General features: G+C 49.1%; 1 protein-coding gene across 1 annotated transcript in view; it reads right to left on the bottom strand.

Moving 5' to 3' along the window:
- LOC107119587 (laminin subunit beta-1-like) overlaps positions 1 to 20,795 on the bottom strand; it is a 103,655-nt gene that overhangs the window by 18,096 nt on the left and 64,764 nt on the right. Inside the window, exons 18-25 of the mRNA XM_015422106.1 lie at positions 20,103 to 20,261; positions 18,329 to 18,450; positions 13,241 to 13,361; positions 10,633 to 10,825; positions 8,467 to 8,610; positions 6,982 to 7,213; positions 6,095 to 6,258; positions 2,676 to 2,900 (exon numbers count right to left, since the gene is read on the bottom strand). Coding sequence (XP_015277592.1) covers positions 2,676 to 2,900; positions 6,095 to 6,258; positions 6,982 to 7,213; positions 8,467 to 8,610; positions 10,633 to 10,825; positions 13,241 to 13,361; positions 18,329 to 18,450; positions 20,103 to 20,261 — 1,360 coding nt within the window. The remainder of the gene's footprint in view (positions 1 to 2,675; positions 2,901 to 6,094; positions 6,259 to 6,981; positions 7,214 to 8,466; positions 8,611 to 10,632; positions 10,826 to 13,240; positions 13,362 to 18,328; positions 18,451 to 20,102; positions 20,262 to 20,795) is intronic.

Raw genomic sequence — 20,795 nt, 5'->3', positions numbered from 1 at the left:
CCAAAGGCAGCCTCCTTGCCTCTCTGACAGCATTTCTTGTTCAACTGGGGGATACCCCAAGGCCCCTCCCCTCAAATAAGAACCAGCCCTGCTGTACTCTTCTGTAGGAATCCTCTGAGGCTCCTGATTCTGCAGAATACGGACGACTTAAATGATGGGAAGCCTGCAAAGGGCCTTCTGGGGAGAAAATCCCAAGCAGGCCTACTCAGAAGTAGGTCCCTTTTTATTTAGTGATGTTTTCTTCCAGGAAAGTGTTCTTAGGACTGCAGCCTACGTCAGCTAAACATACAGATGGAAGGGCCAAGTGGGACTCCTGAACAAACTTTTGTTGAGGTTTCCTATCTGTGGTCCTAAAGATAACTCCTTCTCCCCACTAAGAGATTTTCAGGATATTCCATCAAACTAACATTGCTGCACCTCACTATCCAGCCCTCACTTGTTTTGTCTCAAGGGTAAATTATTTTTAAAAATACTTGGAATTCCCATAAATGGTTAGCCAGACATCAGTGGCTGTAGAGATGTAACTGGCCATCAGGATACATAACATACCTCTTTCACAACCATCTCCCTTCCTTTACATTGGTTTGACTGAATAAACCAACCCAAAAGAGCTATCTGCTAAAATCAACCCCAAATAACTCTTCTCTCCCCCTTTCCCGTCTCCAAATGTGGTTGTCACAATTCCCACGCCTACTTTCCCCCACTCCTTAAAAGGAGCATAGAGATTTCTTTGGTGTCAGTTCAAAATTCCTGCTTTCTCTTGGGCTTCTCTTTGGAAGATGGGATCGTGTACTTTATGATGTGCTGTCATGCAATTATGCTGCAATGCCATAACCCTTGCTAATTTTTAAAGTGAAGTGATTTTCGCTTGGTTTCAGTACATCCCATTTAAACTGGAACCAAATAAAGAAAATATTTTTTAACAACCCATTTTCCATAGCAGAGCCTAGCAACTGGTGAAGTAACCCGCCCTGAGCCATGCTATGTAGGGAAGGGTGGACTAGAAATCGGAAGCATAATTAAATATAAATAAATAAATAGGAATAAAGAGGGTGTGTCTGCTAATGCACAGAGTTCATTCCCTGCAGCACAGAACATAAAGAAGTTAAATAAATGAATCACTATGGACTTTGCTTACAACCACAATTACTTCCCCATTTTGGATGTTTGGGGCCCACTGCCTAGGACACAGAATAGGACTTCCAGGTCAGTTTAGGCCATAGCAAAATTTCTAGCTCACTTTTGCAAAATGAAGACCTGATTACAAATGATGCTGGAGTTCTGTGTCTGGATATGCAAGAGGGTAATCTCAACCTTACAAAGTGGCCATGGAGGCAGGGCAGGCAGTGCTGGAGAAGGGAGAAGGGCTGGTTAACTGGCTCACTCTGAATGACCTTGGGGCAGTCACAGGGCAATTCTGCACTGGCTTTTCCCTCTGTTGTTTTACTGAAGGTACAGCTCAAAACCACATTCAGATACCTCAGGGCAACGCTGTACTGACTGGCGAAGTCACCCCTGAACAGCCACAAATCTATGCAGAAAGTACCATAAAACATGATGATCAACGAAAGTGAAAGCGGCATGCAATGCAGAGGGGAATTTCTGTTCCAACGTGGGTTTGTTAAAACAACAGAAGGAAAAACCAATGCAGAATCACCCACACTCTCTTAAGCCTAACCTACCCTATGAGGTTGTTGTTGCGACAATAAGATCGAGGAGAGGAGACTGATGTTACAAGCCAATTTGGGTCTGCATCGGGGAGAAAAGGGGGACATGAATATTTAAATAAACGGAGAAATCACCTCTTTCCCTGGGACCAACACAGCTGCCTTCCCCCCCCTCCAGGGGCTTGAAGCAGGCCTGGATGCCACTTTAGATCAGGGAAACAATACAGAGGGAAGAATTAACCCTGTTTCCCAGGCTCATGGTCCTGATCCAGATTAGCCCTCCCTGGTCGACTTTTTAGGGACAAATGACACAGGAAGATTTCTGGTCACAGAACCTCAGCATCGCTTTGCTGCTTACTGCTCACAGTACCAGATGCCCTTTGGAACTTGGAAGCACCTCCTTATAGTAATGGGCTGTTCCGGGGCTTTTTTTCTGGGGGAACGCACTGGAACAGAGTTCCAGAACCCCTTCAACAAAATTCTTTTTAAAATGTTTAAAAGTTCATGAGTTTTCAGTATACAGATTGAAAACTTCATTTCCCTCTGAGAGTTCTAGGAGCTCTTTAAAAAAACAACAACCCAGCCCTGGGCTGTTTTCACAGGGACATCCTGTGCTTCATTGCATCCGTCATTATTAGCATGGCAATGGGGGACTTTCCCTTTTCCACAGCAACGGAAGCTACCTGTAAGTGACAGGTTGTGTTTCACGATGCTGGCATGAATGGGCCATGTCCCCAGAGCCGTGGGCTGACCTATAGTCTAGCTTGGATTGCCGAACTCCGGGTGGGGCCTGGAGCTCCTCTGGAATTATAACCAATCACCTGATAGCAGAGATCAATTTCCTTGGCGAAAATGGCTGCTTCGGAAGATAGACCGCATTATATCCTGCTGTGGTCCCACTCTGTCCCTAAGCCCCGCCCTCCCCAGGCTCCACCCCCAAATCACCAGGAATTTCTCAGCCCAGGACAGCACAATTCCCTCTGTCTACGCCCAGCTGCCCCCACTCACGTCGGCAGTTACGTTGAAAAGCATTGCCGTAGTAACCAGGTTGGCATTCGGCACAGTGGGGTCCCCCAGTGTGGTAGAGGCAGCGCAGGCACTGGCCAGTGCGTGGGTCACAAGACTCAGGGTCACTGGTGTCAATGTTGTTGTTGCACTGACAGGGACGGCAGGCTCCATTCTCCTGCTCGGGCGCTCCAAAATATCCAGGTGAGCAGCGGTCACAACGGGGCCCTGTCAGAGACATGGGATTATCAGTGATAGGCACAAGAGGAGGTGAAGCGGCTGCTTCGTGCTCCCCCCCCCACAACTATCCTACCCAACACTTATCAGACACATGAAAGCTGCCTTGCCCCGAGTCAGACCAGTAGTCTGGCAAGATCAGGATTTTTTGACTGGTGGTAGCACTGCAGGGTCTTAGGTAAAGATCTTTCCCATCACCTGATCCTCTTAACTGGAGATACCAGGTATTGTGTCCTGGGAACCGCCACTAGGCAGTGGCCAGGAGTGCAGAGCTTGATTCCTAAAGAACAATAGAGGCTAGGCTCCTAAGGTCCAATAGGTGAACCAATAGAAACCTTGGCGGGAGATTCAAACCCCCCCAATGGGATCCAGGGGAGTTTCCTTGGATATGTATATAGTTGGCCACTTGGCCGTTTGTCTTTTGTAGTGTGAAGTACCGAGTAACGCGTGTTCCTTATGTCGTTGTCCGAGTCGTGATGTATCGAACCCAGGACCTGCTGCATGCTGAGCAGATGCTCTACCACTAAGCCACGTTGTCCTGCTGCTCTTTTGTCTGTTTGTACTAAAGTCAGTGATGTGTAGGTTGCAGTGTGAGCACATAGCTTACAAAGAGAGAACTGAAAATAACTAGTCTGAGTATGAGAGACTGCACACTTTGCCTTAGCACATGTCAGTTTCATCTCCTGTGATAGCCTGCGCCAATAGTCTATATGAATTTGCCTTATTTTGGTTCCTGCCACACGAGGGGAAAAAAGGACCGGCAAAGTGTGGCTTTTAAAAGCCGCACCAAAATAGGCACGCGGCGGCGGGATCATACAGATCCAGTGAGCCGCCGTGCAATTGCTCCCCGGCACGGTCAGATGCCGGGGAGACCGGGGAGAAAGCCACGGGAGGCTGCCAAACTGCGCATGTCTGAGCATGCGCAGTTCGGCCAGGAGCTGGGGATGCGCCGGCAGAAGAACGCGCCAGCGATCCCACGGCCGGCTTTGATGCGGCCTTTCGGAAAGAACCACCTTTTTTGCTGCGGATTATCGTCGGAAGGGCCGGATCGGGGATGGGCGCACAACGCTTCCCAGATGTTGCGGTGGGATCGCGCCCGTTTGCTCCGCCCCCGATCCGTCCCTCTCCTGGCCCAAATCCTCTCATGTGATCGGGGCCATCGAATGACATCCAGAGGTCATTTCGGGGGGGATCGCAGTTCCCCCGGGTGAGGTATGGGGGAGCAGGGCACATGACAAAGCCCCGCCCCCTGCTTCCGGCCGCCCCGCTTCCGGCCCTCATTCAGCCAGGAGGAGGCAGGAGGCTTCCTCCCTGCCTCTCCCCACCCCTGCCTGCCTGGGGCCAGGGAGGGCCTTCGCGGGGCTTCCTTGCACTCCCGCCAGCCTTGCAGGTCCACCGCCGGGCCCCTCATGGGGCTCGGCAGTGGAGCTGCAAGGCCGGCACTGGCAGCTGGGACCGTTGGGGGAGGGGGGTGTGGCCTTATGACACACTTCCGGTGATGTCAGGGTGTGTGGCCTTATGACACACTTCCGGTGATGTCAGGGGGTGTGGCCTTATGACACACTTCCGGTGATATCAGGGGGTGTGGCATATGCTAATGAGTTATGCTAATGAGTTTCCCTAGCTCTTTTTCTACGAAACGACCCCTGATCACATCACTAGTCCCTCTAGGTCAGTATTATCTTCTCTGCCTTACAGCAGTACTCCAAGTTCTCAGGTGGAGAAAAGTCTTTCTCAGCACCTCCTGCTTGAGATATTTAACCAGAGATGCGAGGAACAGAACATGGGAGTTTTCTGTGTGCGCTACACCACTGAGCCACTGCCCCTCCTTGCGTAGTCCCTTTTAGCCTTAGAAAGAATTGCATTATTCCAGCAACAATATATTTTATTTTGCCAGAGACATGTCATATCCCCAAAGGAGAGGCACTGCCTGGATCCTCCGCAACAAGGGAGACACAAATAAGTATTTGTTGTGCTATGAACAGATTGTCTGGAATTGCCTTACATTAAGCTTTCTTGCTGTTTCAGAATAACACCACTTCTCTGTTGGAATTTCTAATCAAAAGGCACAGGAACAGCTATACCGTAGTGCTTCAGCTTAACCGGGTAGAGTGGCATATAAAGGATATCACTCAACAGTTTCTGGTGAAGAATAGCTGGATAAATGTGGGCCCGGGAAGAACAGGGCCACGCAGACCGCGGAGACTGAGACAAAAAGTAATACTAGAGTAACATTGGTCAGGGGTGTATGTGGGTGCGTAGAGGGGGAAGAGGGGGAAGGATGATGGATCTGGCCATACAGCAAGTTAACCTGGATTGCCAACTTCCAGGCGGGGCCTGGAGGTCTCCCACTGTTATTACTCATCTCCAGACAATAGAGTTCAGTTCTCCTGGAGAAAGCGGCTGCTCTAGAGGGTGGACCCTATGGCATCATGCCCTGATGAAGTCCCTCCCCGGCTCCAGCTCTCCCCTCCCCAGGCCCCACCCTCCAAAAAATCACCAGGTATTTCCAAACCCAGAGCCGACAACCCTCTGCTAGCCTGCACAAATTGGTGCCACTAAGGGCTAAAATGGACATGACAAAGATCAGGGCTCTTCGACACCCTGTAAAAGAGAAAACTATTCCCATGTGCTTCTGTGAGTTGCAGGCAGGGCTACAAGGGAAGGAAGAAGGCTTTAAACATCCAAATTCTGCTTGGTTCAATAACTAAAACCGCAGCTGAGTTTTTAAAGGACTTGACTACTTTGTTTTAAAATGCTGGCAACCGTGCAGGGGGGCAGGGGGGCAGGGGAGCCCCAGGTCAATTAGCAAAGCCAAGCAGGGGATAAAGGTGTAAATCTCCTCTACCCTTCTGAAATGGGCCCCGATCCAATGGCAGACTACAAGGGACGTGATAAATCTTCTGCTTTTTCTGCCACCTGCCCAGAACTGCAAACACCATGTGACATGTCAAGGCCAACAGGTGTGTGGCTTTTGCATTGGGTGAGCTGCCTGGGCTGTGCAGCTGAGCTCCAGAGGAAGCATATGGCAAGAGTCTGAGACGGCCGGCGAGACGTGACTGGAAGATGGGAAGGGGCAGGTCATGGGGTGAAAGCCCAGAGGATGGAGAATTGTCCAGCTCTGGTTATTTTAAGACCCCCACACCCTGTGAATCCCACTACCCCTTACCCTGCAGCACACTTACCTGTATAGCCTGGAGCACACAGGCAAACTATCTGGTTGGTCCCCCTATCAGTGTGACAGGAGATGCCGTGGTAATGCCGAGAGCCCGGATACCCGGGACACGGGCAGGGCCGACATTGTTGCCCCGAGCCCAAGACTGGGTCTCCGTAGTAACCATCCAAGCACCTACAAGGAGGGCAAAAGGAGAGTAAAGGGAGCATGAGAGCAGCCTCTTTCTGGTCACTCAGAGATGGTTTTGCCCACAGTGCAGGTCTCGCTAGGATCTAGGTGCCCTTTGCTGTTTCACTGGTAAGTGCCTCACGGTAATTCCCTGTCTAACCCTTCCTCCTCTCTCACTAGTCACAGGCAGGGGAACAATTCCCCGCTTCCTTGCAAAATAGGCTTGCAGTCCCCAGACCCCTTCTTTTGCTGGATGACACGTACCAGAAGGCCAACATTTTGCAACTGCAGGTTATGCATAATGACATGGTTGCTTTTCTCAACTTGGTTTGTAAAGTATCCACAGTAGGTGGTAAGCAGACAACTGGCAAGGGGAACGAAGGAGCTCTTCACCCTTTCCTTTTATGCCCTTTGGAAGCACAGAACCCTCCCCCATACCCAGCGACTTGCCCAGCGGCAGGGAAAACATACAGGATCCCCATACTTTTTCACCCTGGGGAGAGAATCAGCTCAGGGTGGGGCACAATTGCAAGCAGACCAGCAGCAATAAGAGAAAAGGTTTAGCATCCCTTTCCTCTTGCCGCTCCTCTGCTTAAGTCTGAATGCTTTCCACCTAAAAGAGAAGTCAGGAAGACCCATCATGGAAAGTCATGCAGCACAGTGAAAAACAGGAAACGTGCCGAACCATTTGTGGCTCCCTCCACATGGCCGTGGAACCCGCATACCCACCTCTCGCAGTGACGGCCGGCTGTGTAATCACGGCACTGGTGGCAGGCGCCCGTGTGTGAGTCGCATTCCTCCGAGTGGCCATTGCAGTGGCAAGGGCGGCAGCTTGGGAAGCCCCAATGGCCTGGTGGGCACTGGTCACACTGCCGCCCCACAGTCCCATGCTGGCACCGGCACTGCCCACTGACTGGGTCACAGATCTTGGAGACAGAGCCCTCGGGGGAACAGGCGCAAGCTGTGGAGATACAGAGATAACCTTGCATCCAGAGACTGTACCATTTCAGACTGCAGTAGGATTGTCAACCTCCAGGTGGAAGCCGGTGATCTCCTGGGATTACAACTGATCTCCAGGTGACAGAGATCAGTTCACCTGGAGAAAATGGCCATTTTGGAGAGTGGAGTTGTCATGAGTGCTGACGAGGATGAGCTCCCGGCTTCAGCAGAACCCACACCTGGCCCCGATGATGATGTGTCGGAGGCCGAGAGCTTGCCGAGGCCACCCGCATCAGCAACAGCTGAGATGAGGAACAATCAGCAGCAGACAGCCTCCCTGACTCGCCTCTGCGGGTGCTGCGTTTGAGGAACCGGCTCCGCCAGGAGGATGTAATGTCCAGGCGACGGGAGGCACGCCTTCGGGGCAGACGCTCACTCAGCCCTGAGTTTTAGCAGATGCTGGGCTGCTAATTAATGAGCATTAATTAGCAGCAGAAGCTGAGGGGTATTTAGCTCCCCACTCAATGCTCATTCCTTGTGGAAGCAACTAGTCGATCTGACAACACTTTGCAACCACCCCGCTCGTGTTTTCGGTCTCTACCTGTGTCCTGAACTCTTGGCTCCTCGACCTCGGCTCCGCTCCTGATTTGTGTTTTGGACTCTTGTTATCGGCTCCTGTTTCGGCTACCTCTCAGCTCTGACCTCGGACTGGACTTGGTCTCTCTCTCTCTCTGCCTGCACTCTTGTTATCGGCTCCTACCTTGGCTACCCCTCAGCTTTGACCTTGGACTGGACTTATACTCTCTCTCTCTCTCTGCCTGCACCCCAGCCCCTGACAGGAGTCCATGGCATTACACCCCACTGAAGTCCCTCCCTGCCCCAAACCCCATCCTCCTCAGTCTCCATCCCCCCAATCTCCAGGTATCTTCCAACCCAGAGTTGGCAACCATAGGTCAATGGGGGGGGGGCTCACATGATAGAATGCTACCCCATTTTTTAAAAGAATCCCTGTATATAGAAAACTAGCACATCAGAGACAAGTCTAAGTTAGGATCCTGCTTCGTAATATCTCATATTCTTTGCTGAGTTATTTCTTGTATGAAGGAATATTCAGTCTTGTGCGGCCCCACCTGCTGTCCGAAGGCATACAATTCAGACACAGTTTTTCCATCTCAAGTGTTTATGAGCGCTAACTGTATGTCTAACACAGCTGAGACAGACAAACATGAACACAGAAGTGGACAGTTACATACAGGCCCTCCCTTGTTTACTTACAACTGCAGCCGTATGGCCCAAACCCGTAGGTGCCTGGGGCACACTGATCACAACGGCGACCCACCACATTGGGTTTACACTGACACTGCCCCCCAAGTTTGTGGCAGACACTGCTGGTGGAGCCTTGCGGGTCACATTGGCAGGCTGGAAGAGACATCATGGCAGAGCGTTAGGGAAGCAGCTGAGTGGTCAGTACAAGACAATGGGAATCCCCCCTCCCACTCACTAATTGGCATAAGATCAGAATGGAATCAGAACAGAATTCGGGGCCTCTCCCTTTTTACTATTATATTAATCAGAAATAAACAACGAACACAAGCAACAAGGTTTAACCATCTTCATCCATCATCATATGTCCATTGTCTATAGGGACAGAATTTGGGACTCTCATCTCACACTGGGGTGGGGTGGGGGCAAACAGATTTATCTCCCAGCACACTGAGTAGAAGCCAGCCACATGATCCTGGCTCTAGACATGACTTGTGAGCAAAGAAGTCTGGGAATCTGCCTGCTTGTCATCATTGTGAAATGTAGAATCTGACACATAATTTGCAATTACGTAGCTGTCACAGAGTCCTCAAAATCTCATTTTTTGTCATTTTTAAAAAATGAAGTTTTCTAGCTACACGGAGAAAAAAACTGAAAATCTTTTTTGACATTTATGCTAAAGGTTTCGAAATAAGACTGGTGTCACAATTTCAGTGGCAGACATTAGTCTTCTGGTTGTAGAACTATGGATTAATAATCACTGAATTTGAAACACTTATTTGCATGGTTCTGGTGTCTTCCTCATGAGTGATTCATTCCAAACTAGGATCTTTTAGTGCTGCTGCTGCTGTGTTGCTCTTATGCCCGTCAGCTGCAAGTGGAATTCTAACTATGGTTCCACATGGTACTAACTTAGGCTTTATGCTCCCCTTGGAGCTGCGGTGGCTCAAGTGGTTAAGACGCTGAACTGCAGGCTGTGGAAGGTTGGTAGTTCAGCAGTTCAAGACCCGGGTGCTGCATGACAGAGTGAGCTCCCGTTTCTAGTTCCAGCTCCTGCCAACCTAGCAGTTCGAAAGCAAGAAATTGCAAGTAGATAAATAGGGACCACTTCAGTGGGAAGGTAACAGCGTTCCGTGCGCCTTTGTGTTTAGTCATGCCGGCCACATGACCACGGAAACGTCTTCGGACAGCGCTGGCTCTTCGGCTTTGAAACGGAGATGATTCGACTGGCTTTCGAGCAAGGGAAACTTTACCTTACCTTACAATCCTGCAGTGCCCATCCCCTTAGCAGCGTGAACTCCTTTGGGATCTGTCATCTGAAAGTCAAGCAAGGAAACCTGCCTGTTTGCCTCCCTTCTCTCCTGTGATCCCCACTCTCAGTTGCTCTTCAACAACTATTCATGCAACACACTAATCAATTTCACACAGTTTCACCCAGGCATTATTAAGAAAGCTTTTATCAGTCTTTTAAAAAAAGAATTATCCATGATTTGTGAATTGAAACTTACAAATAAGTTTTAATGATGTTTATGATGTTTTATGTTTTTATTATATTTTGTATTTTAAACTGCCTCAGGCCCATTCCTTGGAGACGTAGCATAGAGATATCGAAACCGGGGGGGGGGGATTCCATTACTCTTTGATATTCCATGACTTGATCCTTGTTTTTCCCTTATCTGTTAGTGGCACTGTTTCACAGGGGCATACTACTAGCAGAACTGAAAATACTTGTTGAAAGCTTCTACATTGCAAGCTAAAACAAGCACCCCAAACGAAATGTTGATCTCATTTTCACTATGCAATTGCAGCTGTTTAAAAATCATGGGGGAGGGGAATTGCATTGCAGGACATTTTAAAATTGGCAACACAAAAAGGAAATGGCAGGGCATCACCAATCCAATGACTTTTTCTCCTAGGTACATTAATGGCACTTTTCATTCCACACCGGATGGGCCAGCCTGATAATTCTGTCCAAAGCCAAGAATATCAGCACAAACAATTCCTGAAGGACTGATGGGAGGTCAACATGGAAAACGGTGGACTGAAATGGTTTGGCAGCAACATCGTCTGGATTCTCCATCGTTAACTACATGGCAATTCCAGACAAAATGGCTACGACAGAAGCAAAGCTCTTTTCATACATTTCCACTCCCACACCAAGTTGGGCCCTTCACTTACGCAGTGCCCCATCATGCATCAGGGCAGAGATGCTGCAGAGCAGACGAGCACACATCTCAGCCAGGTCAGGCATGGTGGCCATACGGAATGCCTCTAGGCACGTGTAGCGCTCTAGCTCCTCCCGACGCTCCACTGCCGCTGGATCATTTCCATGGAGACCAGGCAGCTCAGTCACACGAGGCAAAAGAACCAGCTGTGAAATGTGGGACTACACGTCAGAAACAGTTGAGCCAAGCTAGAGCAAGGATTACAAGTCAAGATAAACCTCCCCCCCACACACACACATACAGTGCAGCCTGTGGATCATAAGCTACACACCAGACACATTCACTGGAAACGTGTGAAGAGGGCCAAAAAATTTGCTGTAGAGAGTACAGACCAGGGTTCTCCAACATGGTGCCCATGGGTTCTTTGGCTCCCACCAGAACTTCCCTTGAGGTCTGCACAGCTTTTCAGAAAGTGGATGGGACTATTGTAAGGCGGGGCTTATTACTGCCCTCTTTCATATTAAAGAGTTTTCCCCTGGAGAATCCAAAGAACTGGTAAGCACCTTTCCTTAGAGTTTGTGTGGTTCCATATCCCCTTCAGGCTTTCCTTCTTCCTAGGAGAGGTGAGGAGGAGGGAGGTATTCCCTTTGGTTCTTCCTCCTCGGTCAGCCATTTTGGGGTTTGGCTCCGCCTCCTGTGGCAGCCACTTCAGGGTGGCACTCACCATCCTGCTCAAAATTCCAAAGCTGCCCACAGGCTTAAAAGGGTTAGAGAACCCTGCTACAAACCATTCTCTCCCTAGATAGCTTGTATAAGCAAAGTAGGGGGTACTATGGTATTTAAGTGTTAAATGTTTGTATGTTCACTGATGTTTTACAAAATTAAAAAAATGTTATTTTTTTAAAAAATCAGGGGTGTCAAACATAAGGCTCGGGGAGCTGGAACCGGCCCATCCAGGGATCTTATCTGGCTTGCGAGCAACTGGTGTAAGGGAGGAAGGGAAGGCGGGAGGCTGTTTGGAGGGCAAGCAGGCAAACTTGGTGAGGTATGTGTGTGGTTGATGCTGTCAAGAAATAGAGAGGAAATGGCTAGGGGGTGGAGCTAAGAGGCTAAGTTAAAATGGGGGGAATGGTAGCAAAGTCAGAGAAACTTCCCCCCCTCCTGCTTCCTCCAACTGCAGCTCAGCAAGGATTGGAGAAGCCACTACATGGGGGGTTGGATCCGAGTGGCTGACGCTGCCACCACCACACCAAACAGCTTCACATTTTTTTCAAATGGCAACCATGAGGGGGGTTGGAGAGAGTGGGCGCATGGAGCAGCAGTTAGCTGGTGAAGGGACAGGGCCAGCGGGAAAGAGAGGAAGAGGAGTAGGAGGAGGGCTGGCACGTGGATTAGGAGGCAACTGGGCTGTCTTGTGCATGCTGTTCTGAGGGGAAAAGACCTCCTGGCCTTGGAAGCAAGTGGAGGAGCAAAGGGGGAAAAGGGGCACTGATGTCACCACCACACATCTGAACAGTCACAGAGCCGGGAGGCAGAGTGAGTGTTGGGGCAGATGGGGGATGGTGACCTCCCCCCATCTGTTCTCAGCCCGTGAGGGAAAAGGGGTCATGGGAGGACAAAAAGCGCCCCTGGAGTTTCAGAAGCAATCTCTCCATCAGGCCTTCTTTTAGCCCCACTGCTTCTGTGGGAAACGCAAGAGGGATGAGAATGGGGGGGGGCATCTGGAAGACACCCCCCCTCCTGAGCCAGGACACTGTCATCTGGGTTACCCAGGGCCAGTCACTCAGCCTGGCCCACCTCACAGGGTTGTTGGTGATGAGGTGGTGGAGGGGGGAGTCCAGTGTGCCTCCTCGCGATCCTGAAAGGCAGGATGGGGGAAGAGAGGAAACAAAGAGCAAGAGACGGATTGTAGCCGTGCTCGGCTACTGAGGATGGGTGTATGGGGGGTGCTGAAAAACTACCTTATTTACTTGCAAGGGCGATGACTCCTCTCCTAAATGTGCTATATATACAAAAAGTAGCTAATTTGTATGGAAGCATAACATACTCCCGACTTTTATGGTATCCCTTGGGGAAGAAACTCATCTTGCATAACATTAAATACATTTATTGGGACTTTTGTGGGCTCCCCAGTAAATCAATGGCTTTCACTGCTAGGAATGAATTGCTTTTATTTGTATCTTGAGTAAAAAGTAATATCAATTGGTTTTGCCTGTGCCCTTTATAAAGTCTATATCTCTGGTATAACACAGTATACCGGCACAGTGTGCCAAATCCTGCCCTTGTAACAAATGAGTTGGACACCCCTGCTTTAAATGGTAATGCAGATACAGAATGCCAGATGTTAAAATCTGTCTAGTGAGAGAGACTCTTTCACATGGACTGTACCAAGAGAAGACGGTACACTCCCAAGAGTAAAGAAAACAGGCACCAGTCAGAGACCTGGGAGAGCTGCAGGGTTTTTCTGAGCTTCTGGAACCTGAGGGAATGGGGCTTGCAAGTCCAGTGACAAAAGAATGAGATTCCACAGTTGGCTGGTCACCCTGAGGGTTACTAAATACTTGGCTGAGGAAAGAGAGCTGGGTCACAAAAAACCCCTACAGTTTGCGGCACTTCCTCACCGAGTCAACGAGGATGAAGGCTGCAAGGTGCCGCTGTGTCACACCTGCTCTCTGGAAGCGCACTGTGATCTCGTAATAGTTCCTGGGCTCAAAGCAGAAAGGCCGTGGCAGGAGAACATACCTGTGAGGAGACAACCAATCGAGGACCTCACTTGACAGGGAAGGCAGGCACGCAGCAGTAAGCACAGGTGCAAGAGGCACAAGCTCATGGGGTGCAGGCTACGGCCCAAATCCCACATTGCACAGCACTACAGATACGACAGACTAGCAAAGAATGAAAACCACACCTAAGATACAGGCCCACCAGAGGCCTGTATGGTTGATGCAACACAAGCAGAGGCCATTCTCAGTGGCACAGCACATGGTCTGCAGGGGGGAAAAATAACAGGTTCAATCTCTAGACTTGCCAGCTCTGGGCTGGGAAATACTGGGAGATTTGGAGGGGGTGGAGCCTGGGCAGGGTGGGGTTTGGAGAGGGGAGGGACCTCAGCAAGGTGTAATGCCATAAAGTCCACCTTCCAAAGCAGCCTCCTCCATTTCCTCCAGATGAACTAACATGGGTCGTCTGTAGATCAATTGTAATAGCAGGAGATCTCCAGGTAGCATCTCCAGTTAAAAGAACAGGTAGTAGGTACTGTGAAAGGCTGCTGCCTGAGACCTTGGAGAGACCCTGCCAGACAGAGTAGAAAACAGTGACCTTGACAGACAGCTTCATGTATCCCATCCCTTAAAGGATCTCAGCAGATGCTGGGAAAGACTTTTCTCTGCTGATGCTCTGGAGAGCTTTTCCCAGCAAGAGCTACTAAGCCAGACAGACCAATAGCCTGACTTGGTATGAGGCAGCAGCATTTGTCCATATATGTTCAACATGTTGCCCGGTACTCCCTGTTGTGACTTCCAGCAGTCCTTTTCTAAGGTGTGGGTTGGGGATCTATTGTTTACAAGTCAAGCCCCCACTATACGCAATTAGACTTGACGCATGGACACCCACATGATAAGCAGCCTTGGGAGCTGGTAGACCTGGTAGAAATACCCCTAAGCAGATAAATAAACTGCATGACAGACTAAGCAAAAAACGCTGACAGATTGACTCTCCTAAGTGGTAGGACTCCCGAGAGGGCTTGCATTGTCCTTCTTCAGCTGCATTCAAACTGGCAAAACAAGTCCAACAACCTCCCCCACATACACACCCCTCTCCTGAGAGCACATCAGCTGCCCATACAATAGGCCAGACAGCTTGGCTTTAATTCCCTACTGCTTTGTAAAGCTCAATTAGCGTTCCCTGGTCTGAATGACCCTTCACCCCTTGTCAGAACAAAGAGAGAAGGAAAAGGCAGCGGTGACTTCTTCCTAGGGCGCCCTGGGCTTTTCAAGACTGTCAACACAAAGCCTGCCTAGAGCACAAAAGTGGAACTGCCTTGTGGTTCAAAGCCAATAGTGGGATAGCCAATCCACACATAAGGGTAGCAGTCCTTTGCTGCTGAGAAAGAGGGGAAGGGGGTTCATGTTGCCCTTCCTTAAAAGCAGTGTTCCTGCTAAGCTGAGTTAGTGCACGCTAGCTCACAGTTTTTTAGCCTCCGGCTCACAGATTCTTGTCTTAGCTCAGGAAGGATGGCGCCAGAGCAAACTAATTTCTGAAGCAGCCAAATCGCTCGCTCTCAACTTTAAGGCCAGGAGCTCACACAAAGCAGAATTTTTGCTCAGTGGGAAGAAAAGAACCCTGCCCCCCATCAACCCTGCGTCTTGAAATTTCAAATAATGAGTAACTTGCCACTTGTGAGTAAAGCACACCTACTTGCCAGCTGACATGGAAAACTGCTTAGATTAACGACAATTACATCTAATGAAGAATATTTGTGCCAATCAACAAACCAATCTTTCAGGGCTGCATCCAGGAACTTCAGGTGGCATAAAGCTCATAGAACAGAACCTTCCAGTGTAGGGTTGCCAGCTCTGGGTTGGGAAATACCTGTAGATTTTGGGGGTTGCAGCCCGAGGAGGAGATTTGGGGAGGGGAGGGACTTCAATGGCATAGAGTCCACCTCCCAAAGTGGCCATTTTCTCCAGGGGAAATGTCCTCTGTCACCTGGAGGTCAGTCGTAATCCTAGGAGATCTCCAGCCACCAACTCGAGGTTGGCATCTCTATTCCCATGCCTGTGCTCCCTTGCATTCTTCCTGAAACTCTGCCCCAAGGTTCAAGGGTACCCCCCTATGAGCAATGCTGGTTGCGGCGTGGAGGTCCATAGTGGGAAGGAGGTAGTTGGTGGAAACTGCTTCCCTTCCTAAGAGCCAGCATGATGTAGGGGTTAAGAGTGTCAGGGTCTAATCTGGAGAACCGGGATTGATTCCTCATTCCTCCACAGGAAGCCTGCAGGGTGACCTTGGGCCAATCACAGTTCTCTCAGGACTCTCTCAGCCCCACCTACCTCACAAGGTGCCTGTTGTGGAGAGAGGAAGGGAAGGAGACTGTAAGCCACTTTGAGACTCCTTAGGGTAGAGAAAAGCCAGGTATAAAACCCAGCTCTTCTTCTCTGATGGCAGAAGTGCTCTCACACCAGTGGAAAACAATCATTGGCTAAAAGATTCCATGGGATTTTCCATGCTCAGAATGAGCCTCAGATTTATCAGGTGAGAATTAAAATTTACAGGAATAGCAAATGCCCTCTTATTATCACACCACTATAGGTATAGTATAATAAATATCCAAGATAGTTTTTTGCAGGACAAGAACCTTCCATGATCCTTATCTCACAAGCCTACCATTCCCAGAATATATTTCCCCAAAATTTTGGGAGTGTTGGCAGAGTGCAGATATGCAGTAAAGCAGAGCACAAGCTTCTTAAAAACTAAAGTTGGTTTATTAAGAAGAGAAAAAACTTTGTAAGAAAGAGGAGAGAGAAAGGGAAGTCTAGCTAGCTAGAAGAGAATCAGTAGCAGAGATCTCTCAGCAGGAGCAGGGAAAACCCCAATTGAGCCAATCAGGAGGCTGGAAGGAGACTATTTGAAAATAGCAGGAAGTCCTTAATCTTACTATGCTAACTAGTTGTCCCCTCTGCTGCCCCCTGCAGGATGTTCTTGTCATTTTCCTTATCTATGCACGATAGACCTTGCATATTCCAAAAGAGAGACACTAAATGTAAATATTATATAACTGGCAGAACTAGGGGGAAAATATCCGGGAACCAAAGAACAGAAGGAAGTAGAGGAAATAACAAAATTACAAAAATAAATAAGAAAAAGGCATTCGGGTGGAGGACCCTTGAGGACCCATGAAAGTATTAAATGGTATATTTATGTGAAAGAAATTGGCTGGTAGTGACCTAAAAAAAGAATAAAAACAGACAACAATAAGACTCCAAGAAGAAAACTTCAGTAACTCCAGTGTGATAAGGAGTTTGGAAAGAAATTACGGAAGAGGAGGAAAACAGATAATGCCATTCCCTTTGAGATTTGCAGTACCACCGGCATGCACAGAAGGCCCTCAGCCAAACCAAAATACGAAGAACTTACTAACCACAAAACACCCACAAGCTCTTTACTTAATTATAGTAAATGCTCAGTCAATCCAATAGCAAATACGCAGATGACAGAAAAATAATTTGTTTCATCACTTGAAAATGTCAGCTGTGCCAAAACATAATGGCAAGAGAGATGGAACACAGTAACTAAATTTCCATGCTTGTATTTTCAGAGCTTTCACTTATTTTGAATAATGATTTGAAATTAGTATGTCATACTTGACATCTCTGTGGCAAAATACAATCTCTATCCATTTCATAAACCTGTGTGTGTGGGGGGGGACTCCTGCTGATAAAACTTCCTATAAGCCTGCTTACTAGGGTTGTCAGCCTCCTGGTGCTGCTGGCTGAAGTTCTCCCATAATTACAACTGATCCCCAGGGTACTCTATGACATCCCATGCCTTTGGAAGGCATGACTCCATGTGGCCAATGTAGTATAGTAGTTAAGAGTGTCAGAGTAGTAATCTGGAAGACCCAGGTTCGAATCTTGGTGGGTGATCGTGGGCCAATCACACTGTCTCAACCTAACCCACCTCACAGGGTTGTTGTGAGAATAAAATGGAGGAGGGGAAAATGATGTAAGCCACTTTGGGTTCCGATTGGGGAGAAAAGCAGGATATCAATGAATTAAATGGATTATACCCCACAGAGGCTGCTCCTCCCAAGCTGTTTTAGTTGGACCCTGGTGTGAAACAGAACTTTTAAATAATGATAGAACCATAGAATCATGGAAGGGACCTCCAGGGTCATTATTCCTGAACTGTCCTTGGAAGATAAGCAGGGTCTCCCCTGGTTAGTACTTGGATGGGAGACCACCAGAGGCAGGCAGTGGCAAACAACCTGTGCTCATCTCATGCCATGAGGGGTCGCCATAAGGCAGTTGTGATTTAACAGCACTTAATTGTTACGACTGGAACACTTACATAAAATTTCACGCATAAGAATTTTTCAGAAGTTATTTGGATGCGACAGAGCTTCCATTTACTATGGCATCATCTCAAAAGAGATGAAGTTATGCAGCAAAATGTGCTTCAGCCCTGCTGAATCACCAGCTACTCTGAACATCGAAGTTGGCCACCCTAGGGTTGCCAAATGGATTTTGGCCGGGAGCGGGGGGCTCCCGGCCAGCGTCTAAATCGTGTGTGTGCGCGCGTCACCCAGAAGTGATGTTGCACGCTGGGGGCGAGGTCACGCCATTTGAGGGGAAAACTCTTTGTTTTCCCCTCAAATGGCGTGGCCCCGCCCCCAGCGTGCGACGTCACTTCCGGGTGGCGCGCACGCGGGGGTGGGGTTTCCCCCGGGCCCCGATTCCACGGGAGCGGGAATCGGGCCTTGAAAGCGGGGGGAAATCCGCCCCCCAGGGGGATTTGGGAACCCTAGGCCACCCTCATTCAGTCACACATCATACTTACAGTCCAACCTCCTGGTTTGTTGAGGAAATAACACGGTCTTGATTTCCATGAAAACTTTGCACTTGTATGGTGTGGGTCTCCCTTGGCCTCACCTGCACCCTTTCCCACCCAATCAGTTAAGTTCATGAGGCTGTCCCTCTTCCCCTCAGTGTCACCTGGAACTGTGAGGCAAGCTCTCCCGGTATTTCTGCTCCGAAGGCAGCACGTTGCCACAGCGTGGGCTCATGGGCAAAGCTTGTGAGCTGACACTGACGACAGCTTCCCAGTCCTCTGTAGACTGAAAAGGAGACAAAGCAGGTCTAAGGAAGCAGGCCCAGAGAAAAATTGGGCAATCTCCACGAAGGAAGGCATCAAAAACAGGCTTCTCCCCAATACCTTCTGCTACCCCTTCCGTAGTTACACCAGTAGGCATCTCAAATGATAGAAAGAGCTGGAGTGGTGCAATGGTTCAAAGCACAAGTGAGATCTCGCAGGGCTCTTTTTGTAGAAAAACTCCAGCAGGAACTCATTAGCATAATAGGCCACACCCAACAGCAGGAACTCATTAGCATATTGGGCCACACCTCTGACAGCACAGCTCATTAGCACATTAGGCCGCACCCCCATGTTACCAGAAGTGTGGTTATCCAGCCACACCCACCTTTTGCTTGTTATTCTGTTTACCTTGTTTGTTGTCAAAACCCAGGACTTTTTTTGTAACAGGAACTCCTTTGCATGTTAGGCCACACACCCCGAGTGTAGACACTCCTAATGAGTTTCTGCTGTTGGGTGTGTCCTATTATGCTAATGATTTCCTGCTGGGCATGGCCAACTTGGGAGCCAGCCGGAACTCCGTTCCTGTGTGTTCCTGCCCAAAAATAGCCCTGGGATCTGCAAACTTTGGCCATAGAGCCAAATGTGGTGCTCAGTACAGAACCAAATATGGCTCTTTTAAAAAGAAAGTGTGATCTTTTATGTCCAGGCCTATTGGAGGGGGGAGGGTAGGAGCCCTGCCCTGGACGCCCCGGGCTAGCCCAATCTTGTCAAATCTCAGACTCTAAACAGGGTTGGCCCTGGTTAGTACTTGCTATGCAAAGGAAGGCAGTGGCAGAACCCCTCTGTCTCTTGTCTCGAAAACCTGGGGGGGGGGGGCGCACCATAAATCAGCTGCGACTTAATGGCACTTTCCACCACCAGAATAACCGGTAGGTGAAGGGAATGGTAGAAAAAAAGATTTTCGTGGGACTAAAGGGCATCTCAGAGCTGCTTTGCCAAAAGGGAAATTATACAGCTGACCAATTGCCAGTATTGTAGCAGCAAACCATGCACAGATTTATGCCGGTGTACTAGATCAGTTGCACAGGGTGCTCCTGCATATCGTTATTACTCACTGTGAGACTCTGTGCGTGCCACTTCCTAATAAAGGACTCACAACAACCAGTGTCTGGGCTGCAGAAGCTTTATAGATTATTAATCAGCATGTCAAATCACCAGTATTGTTTGGCTGCAGACTTTCAGTTATGCAAACAGGCTCTCTTATGCTGGCTCTTTGTTGATCTTTTTCTCGGAATTGTGATGTAGATTGGCTCTTTAGTCATAAAAGGCTGCTGTCCTCTGAGCCGTGTGTTTGGGAGTCCCTGCTTCCGATCTCTCTCAGCTCCCCAATATCAGTATATGGCTGATAATAATACTAGCCCACCTAGCAGAGTTATAAGGATTACTGAGATAATTTTATAAGATAGTCTTGGAGCACTCGGATTAAAGTGCTATATAAATGCTAAGGATTATTATTGGTTTAAAAAGTAGAAATATTCTTGCATGTCTAGCAACAGTTGTTGCCACTGCACATGGCTGCCGAAAGTCTGACCACGAGCACCAGGGATACGATCATGCCCTCCCCTCCTCCCACAACACACACACAGCACCTCCTCTCCATCCCCTTCCACGCACCTCCGGCTCATAGCGTAACAGAATGTCATACTCCATGGGGTAAGGAATGTTGTCGATGTGGAAGGTTAAGCCAGCTCCATCCCGTACACGGGCAAATCCTGGGCCAGTCCATGTAATCATGTGTCCTGTGTGTTCGCGCTGCACAACCTCCACATCAGGCTGTGGGTGAAAACAAGGGGTCAGGCAAAGCCACAGCTGTGCATTCCTCCCAGCCTTGCCCACTACCTCCCCTAGGGGCAGGTTGAGTCAGAACAGGTGAAGTAGCCTGCTCTCTGGGGCTTCCCAGTCCTGCCACCAGGTGGTCCTGCCCAGCCATGACTGCAGGACGAAGGCCAAGCTAAACAATACATGAAGCACACATTAGACTGGGGGCACCTTATCTGATTTGAAGTCGCACATGAATCAGGAGGACTCCAGAGCCTGTAACATGTAGGGAACCTCTGCAGCCACTTTGGCTTGGTGAAACAATGAGGAAAGTCTGAAGCCCGTTCTCCCCCCCCCCCTTGCCAAAACTCCTAAACTGATTTGGGCCCCAAAGCACTTGGGAATGTTTGTTTCCTGGATTCACATGTGACTGTGCATCAAGTCAGGAGCCCAGCACAGGTCACACCTATCATCTAGTTTAGATGACCTGCAAGCCACACCTCGTAGGGTTGCCGGTTCTGGGATGGGAAATACCTGGAGACTTCGGGG

The sequence above is a fragment of the Gekko japonicus genome, unplaced genomic scaffold (genome assembly GCF_001447785.1).
Source record: "Gekko japonicus isolate JY-2015 unplaced genomic scaffold, Gekko_japonicus_V1.1 scaffold292, whole genome shotgun sequence".
Classification (NCBI taxonomy): domain Eukaryota; kingdom Metazoa; phylum Chordata; class Lepidosauria; order Squamata; family Gekkonidae; genus Gekko; species Gekko japonicus.
The sequence above is the reverse complement of the archived record's forward strand: the minus strand, read 5'-3'. Positions and strand labels throughout refer to the sequence as shown.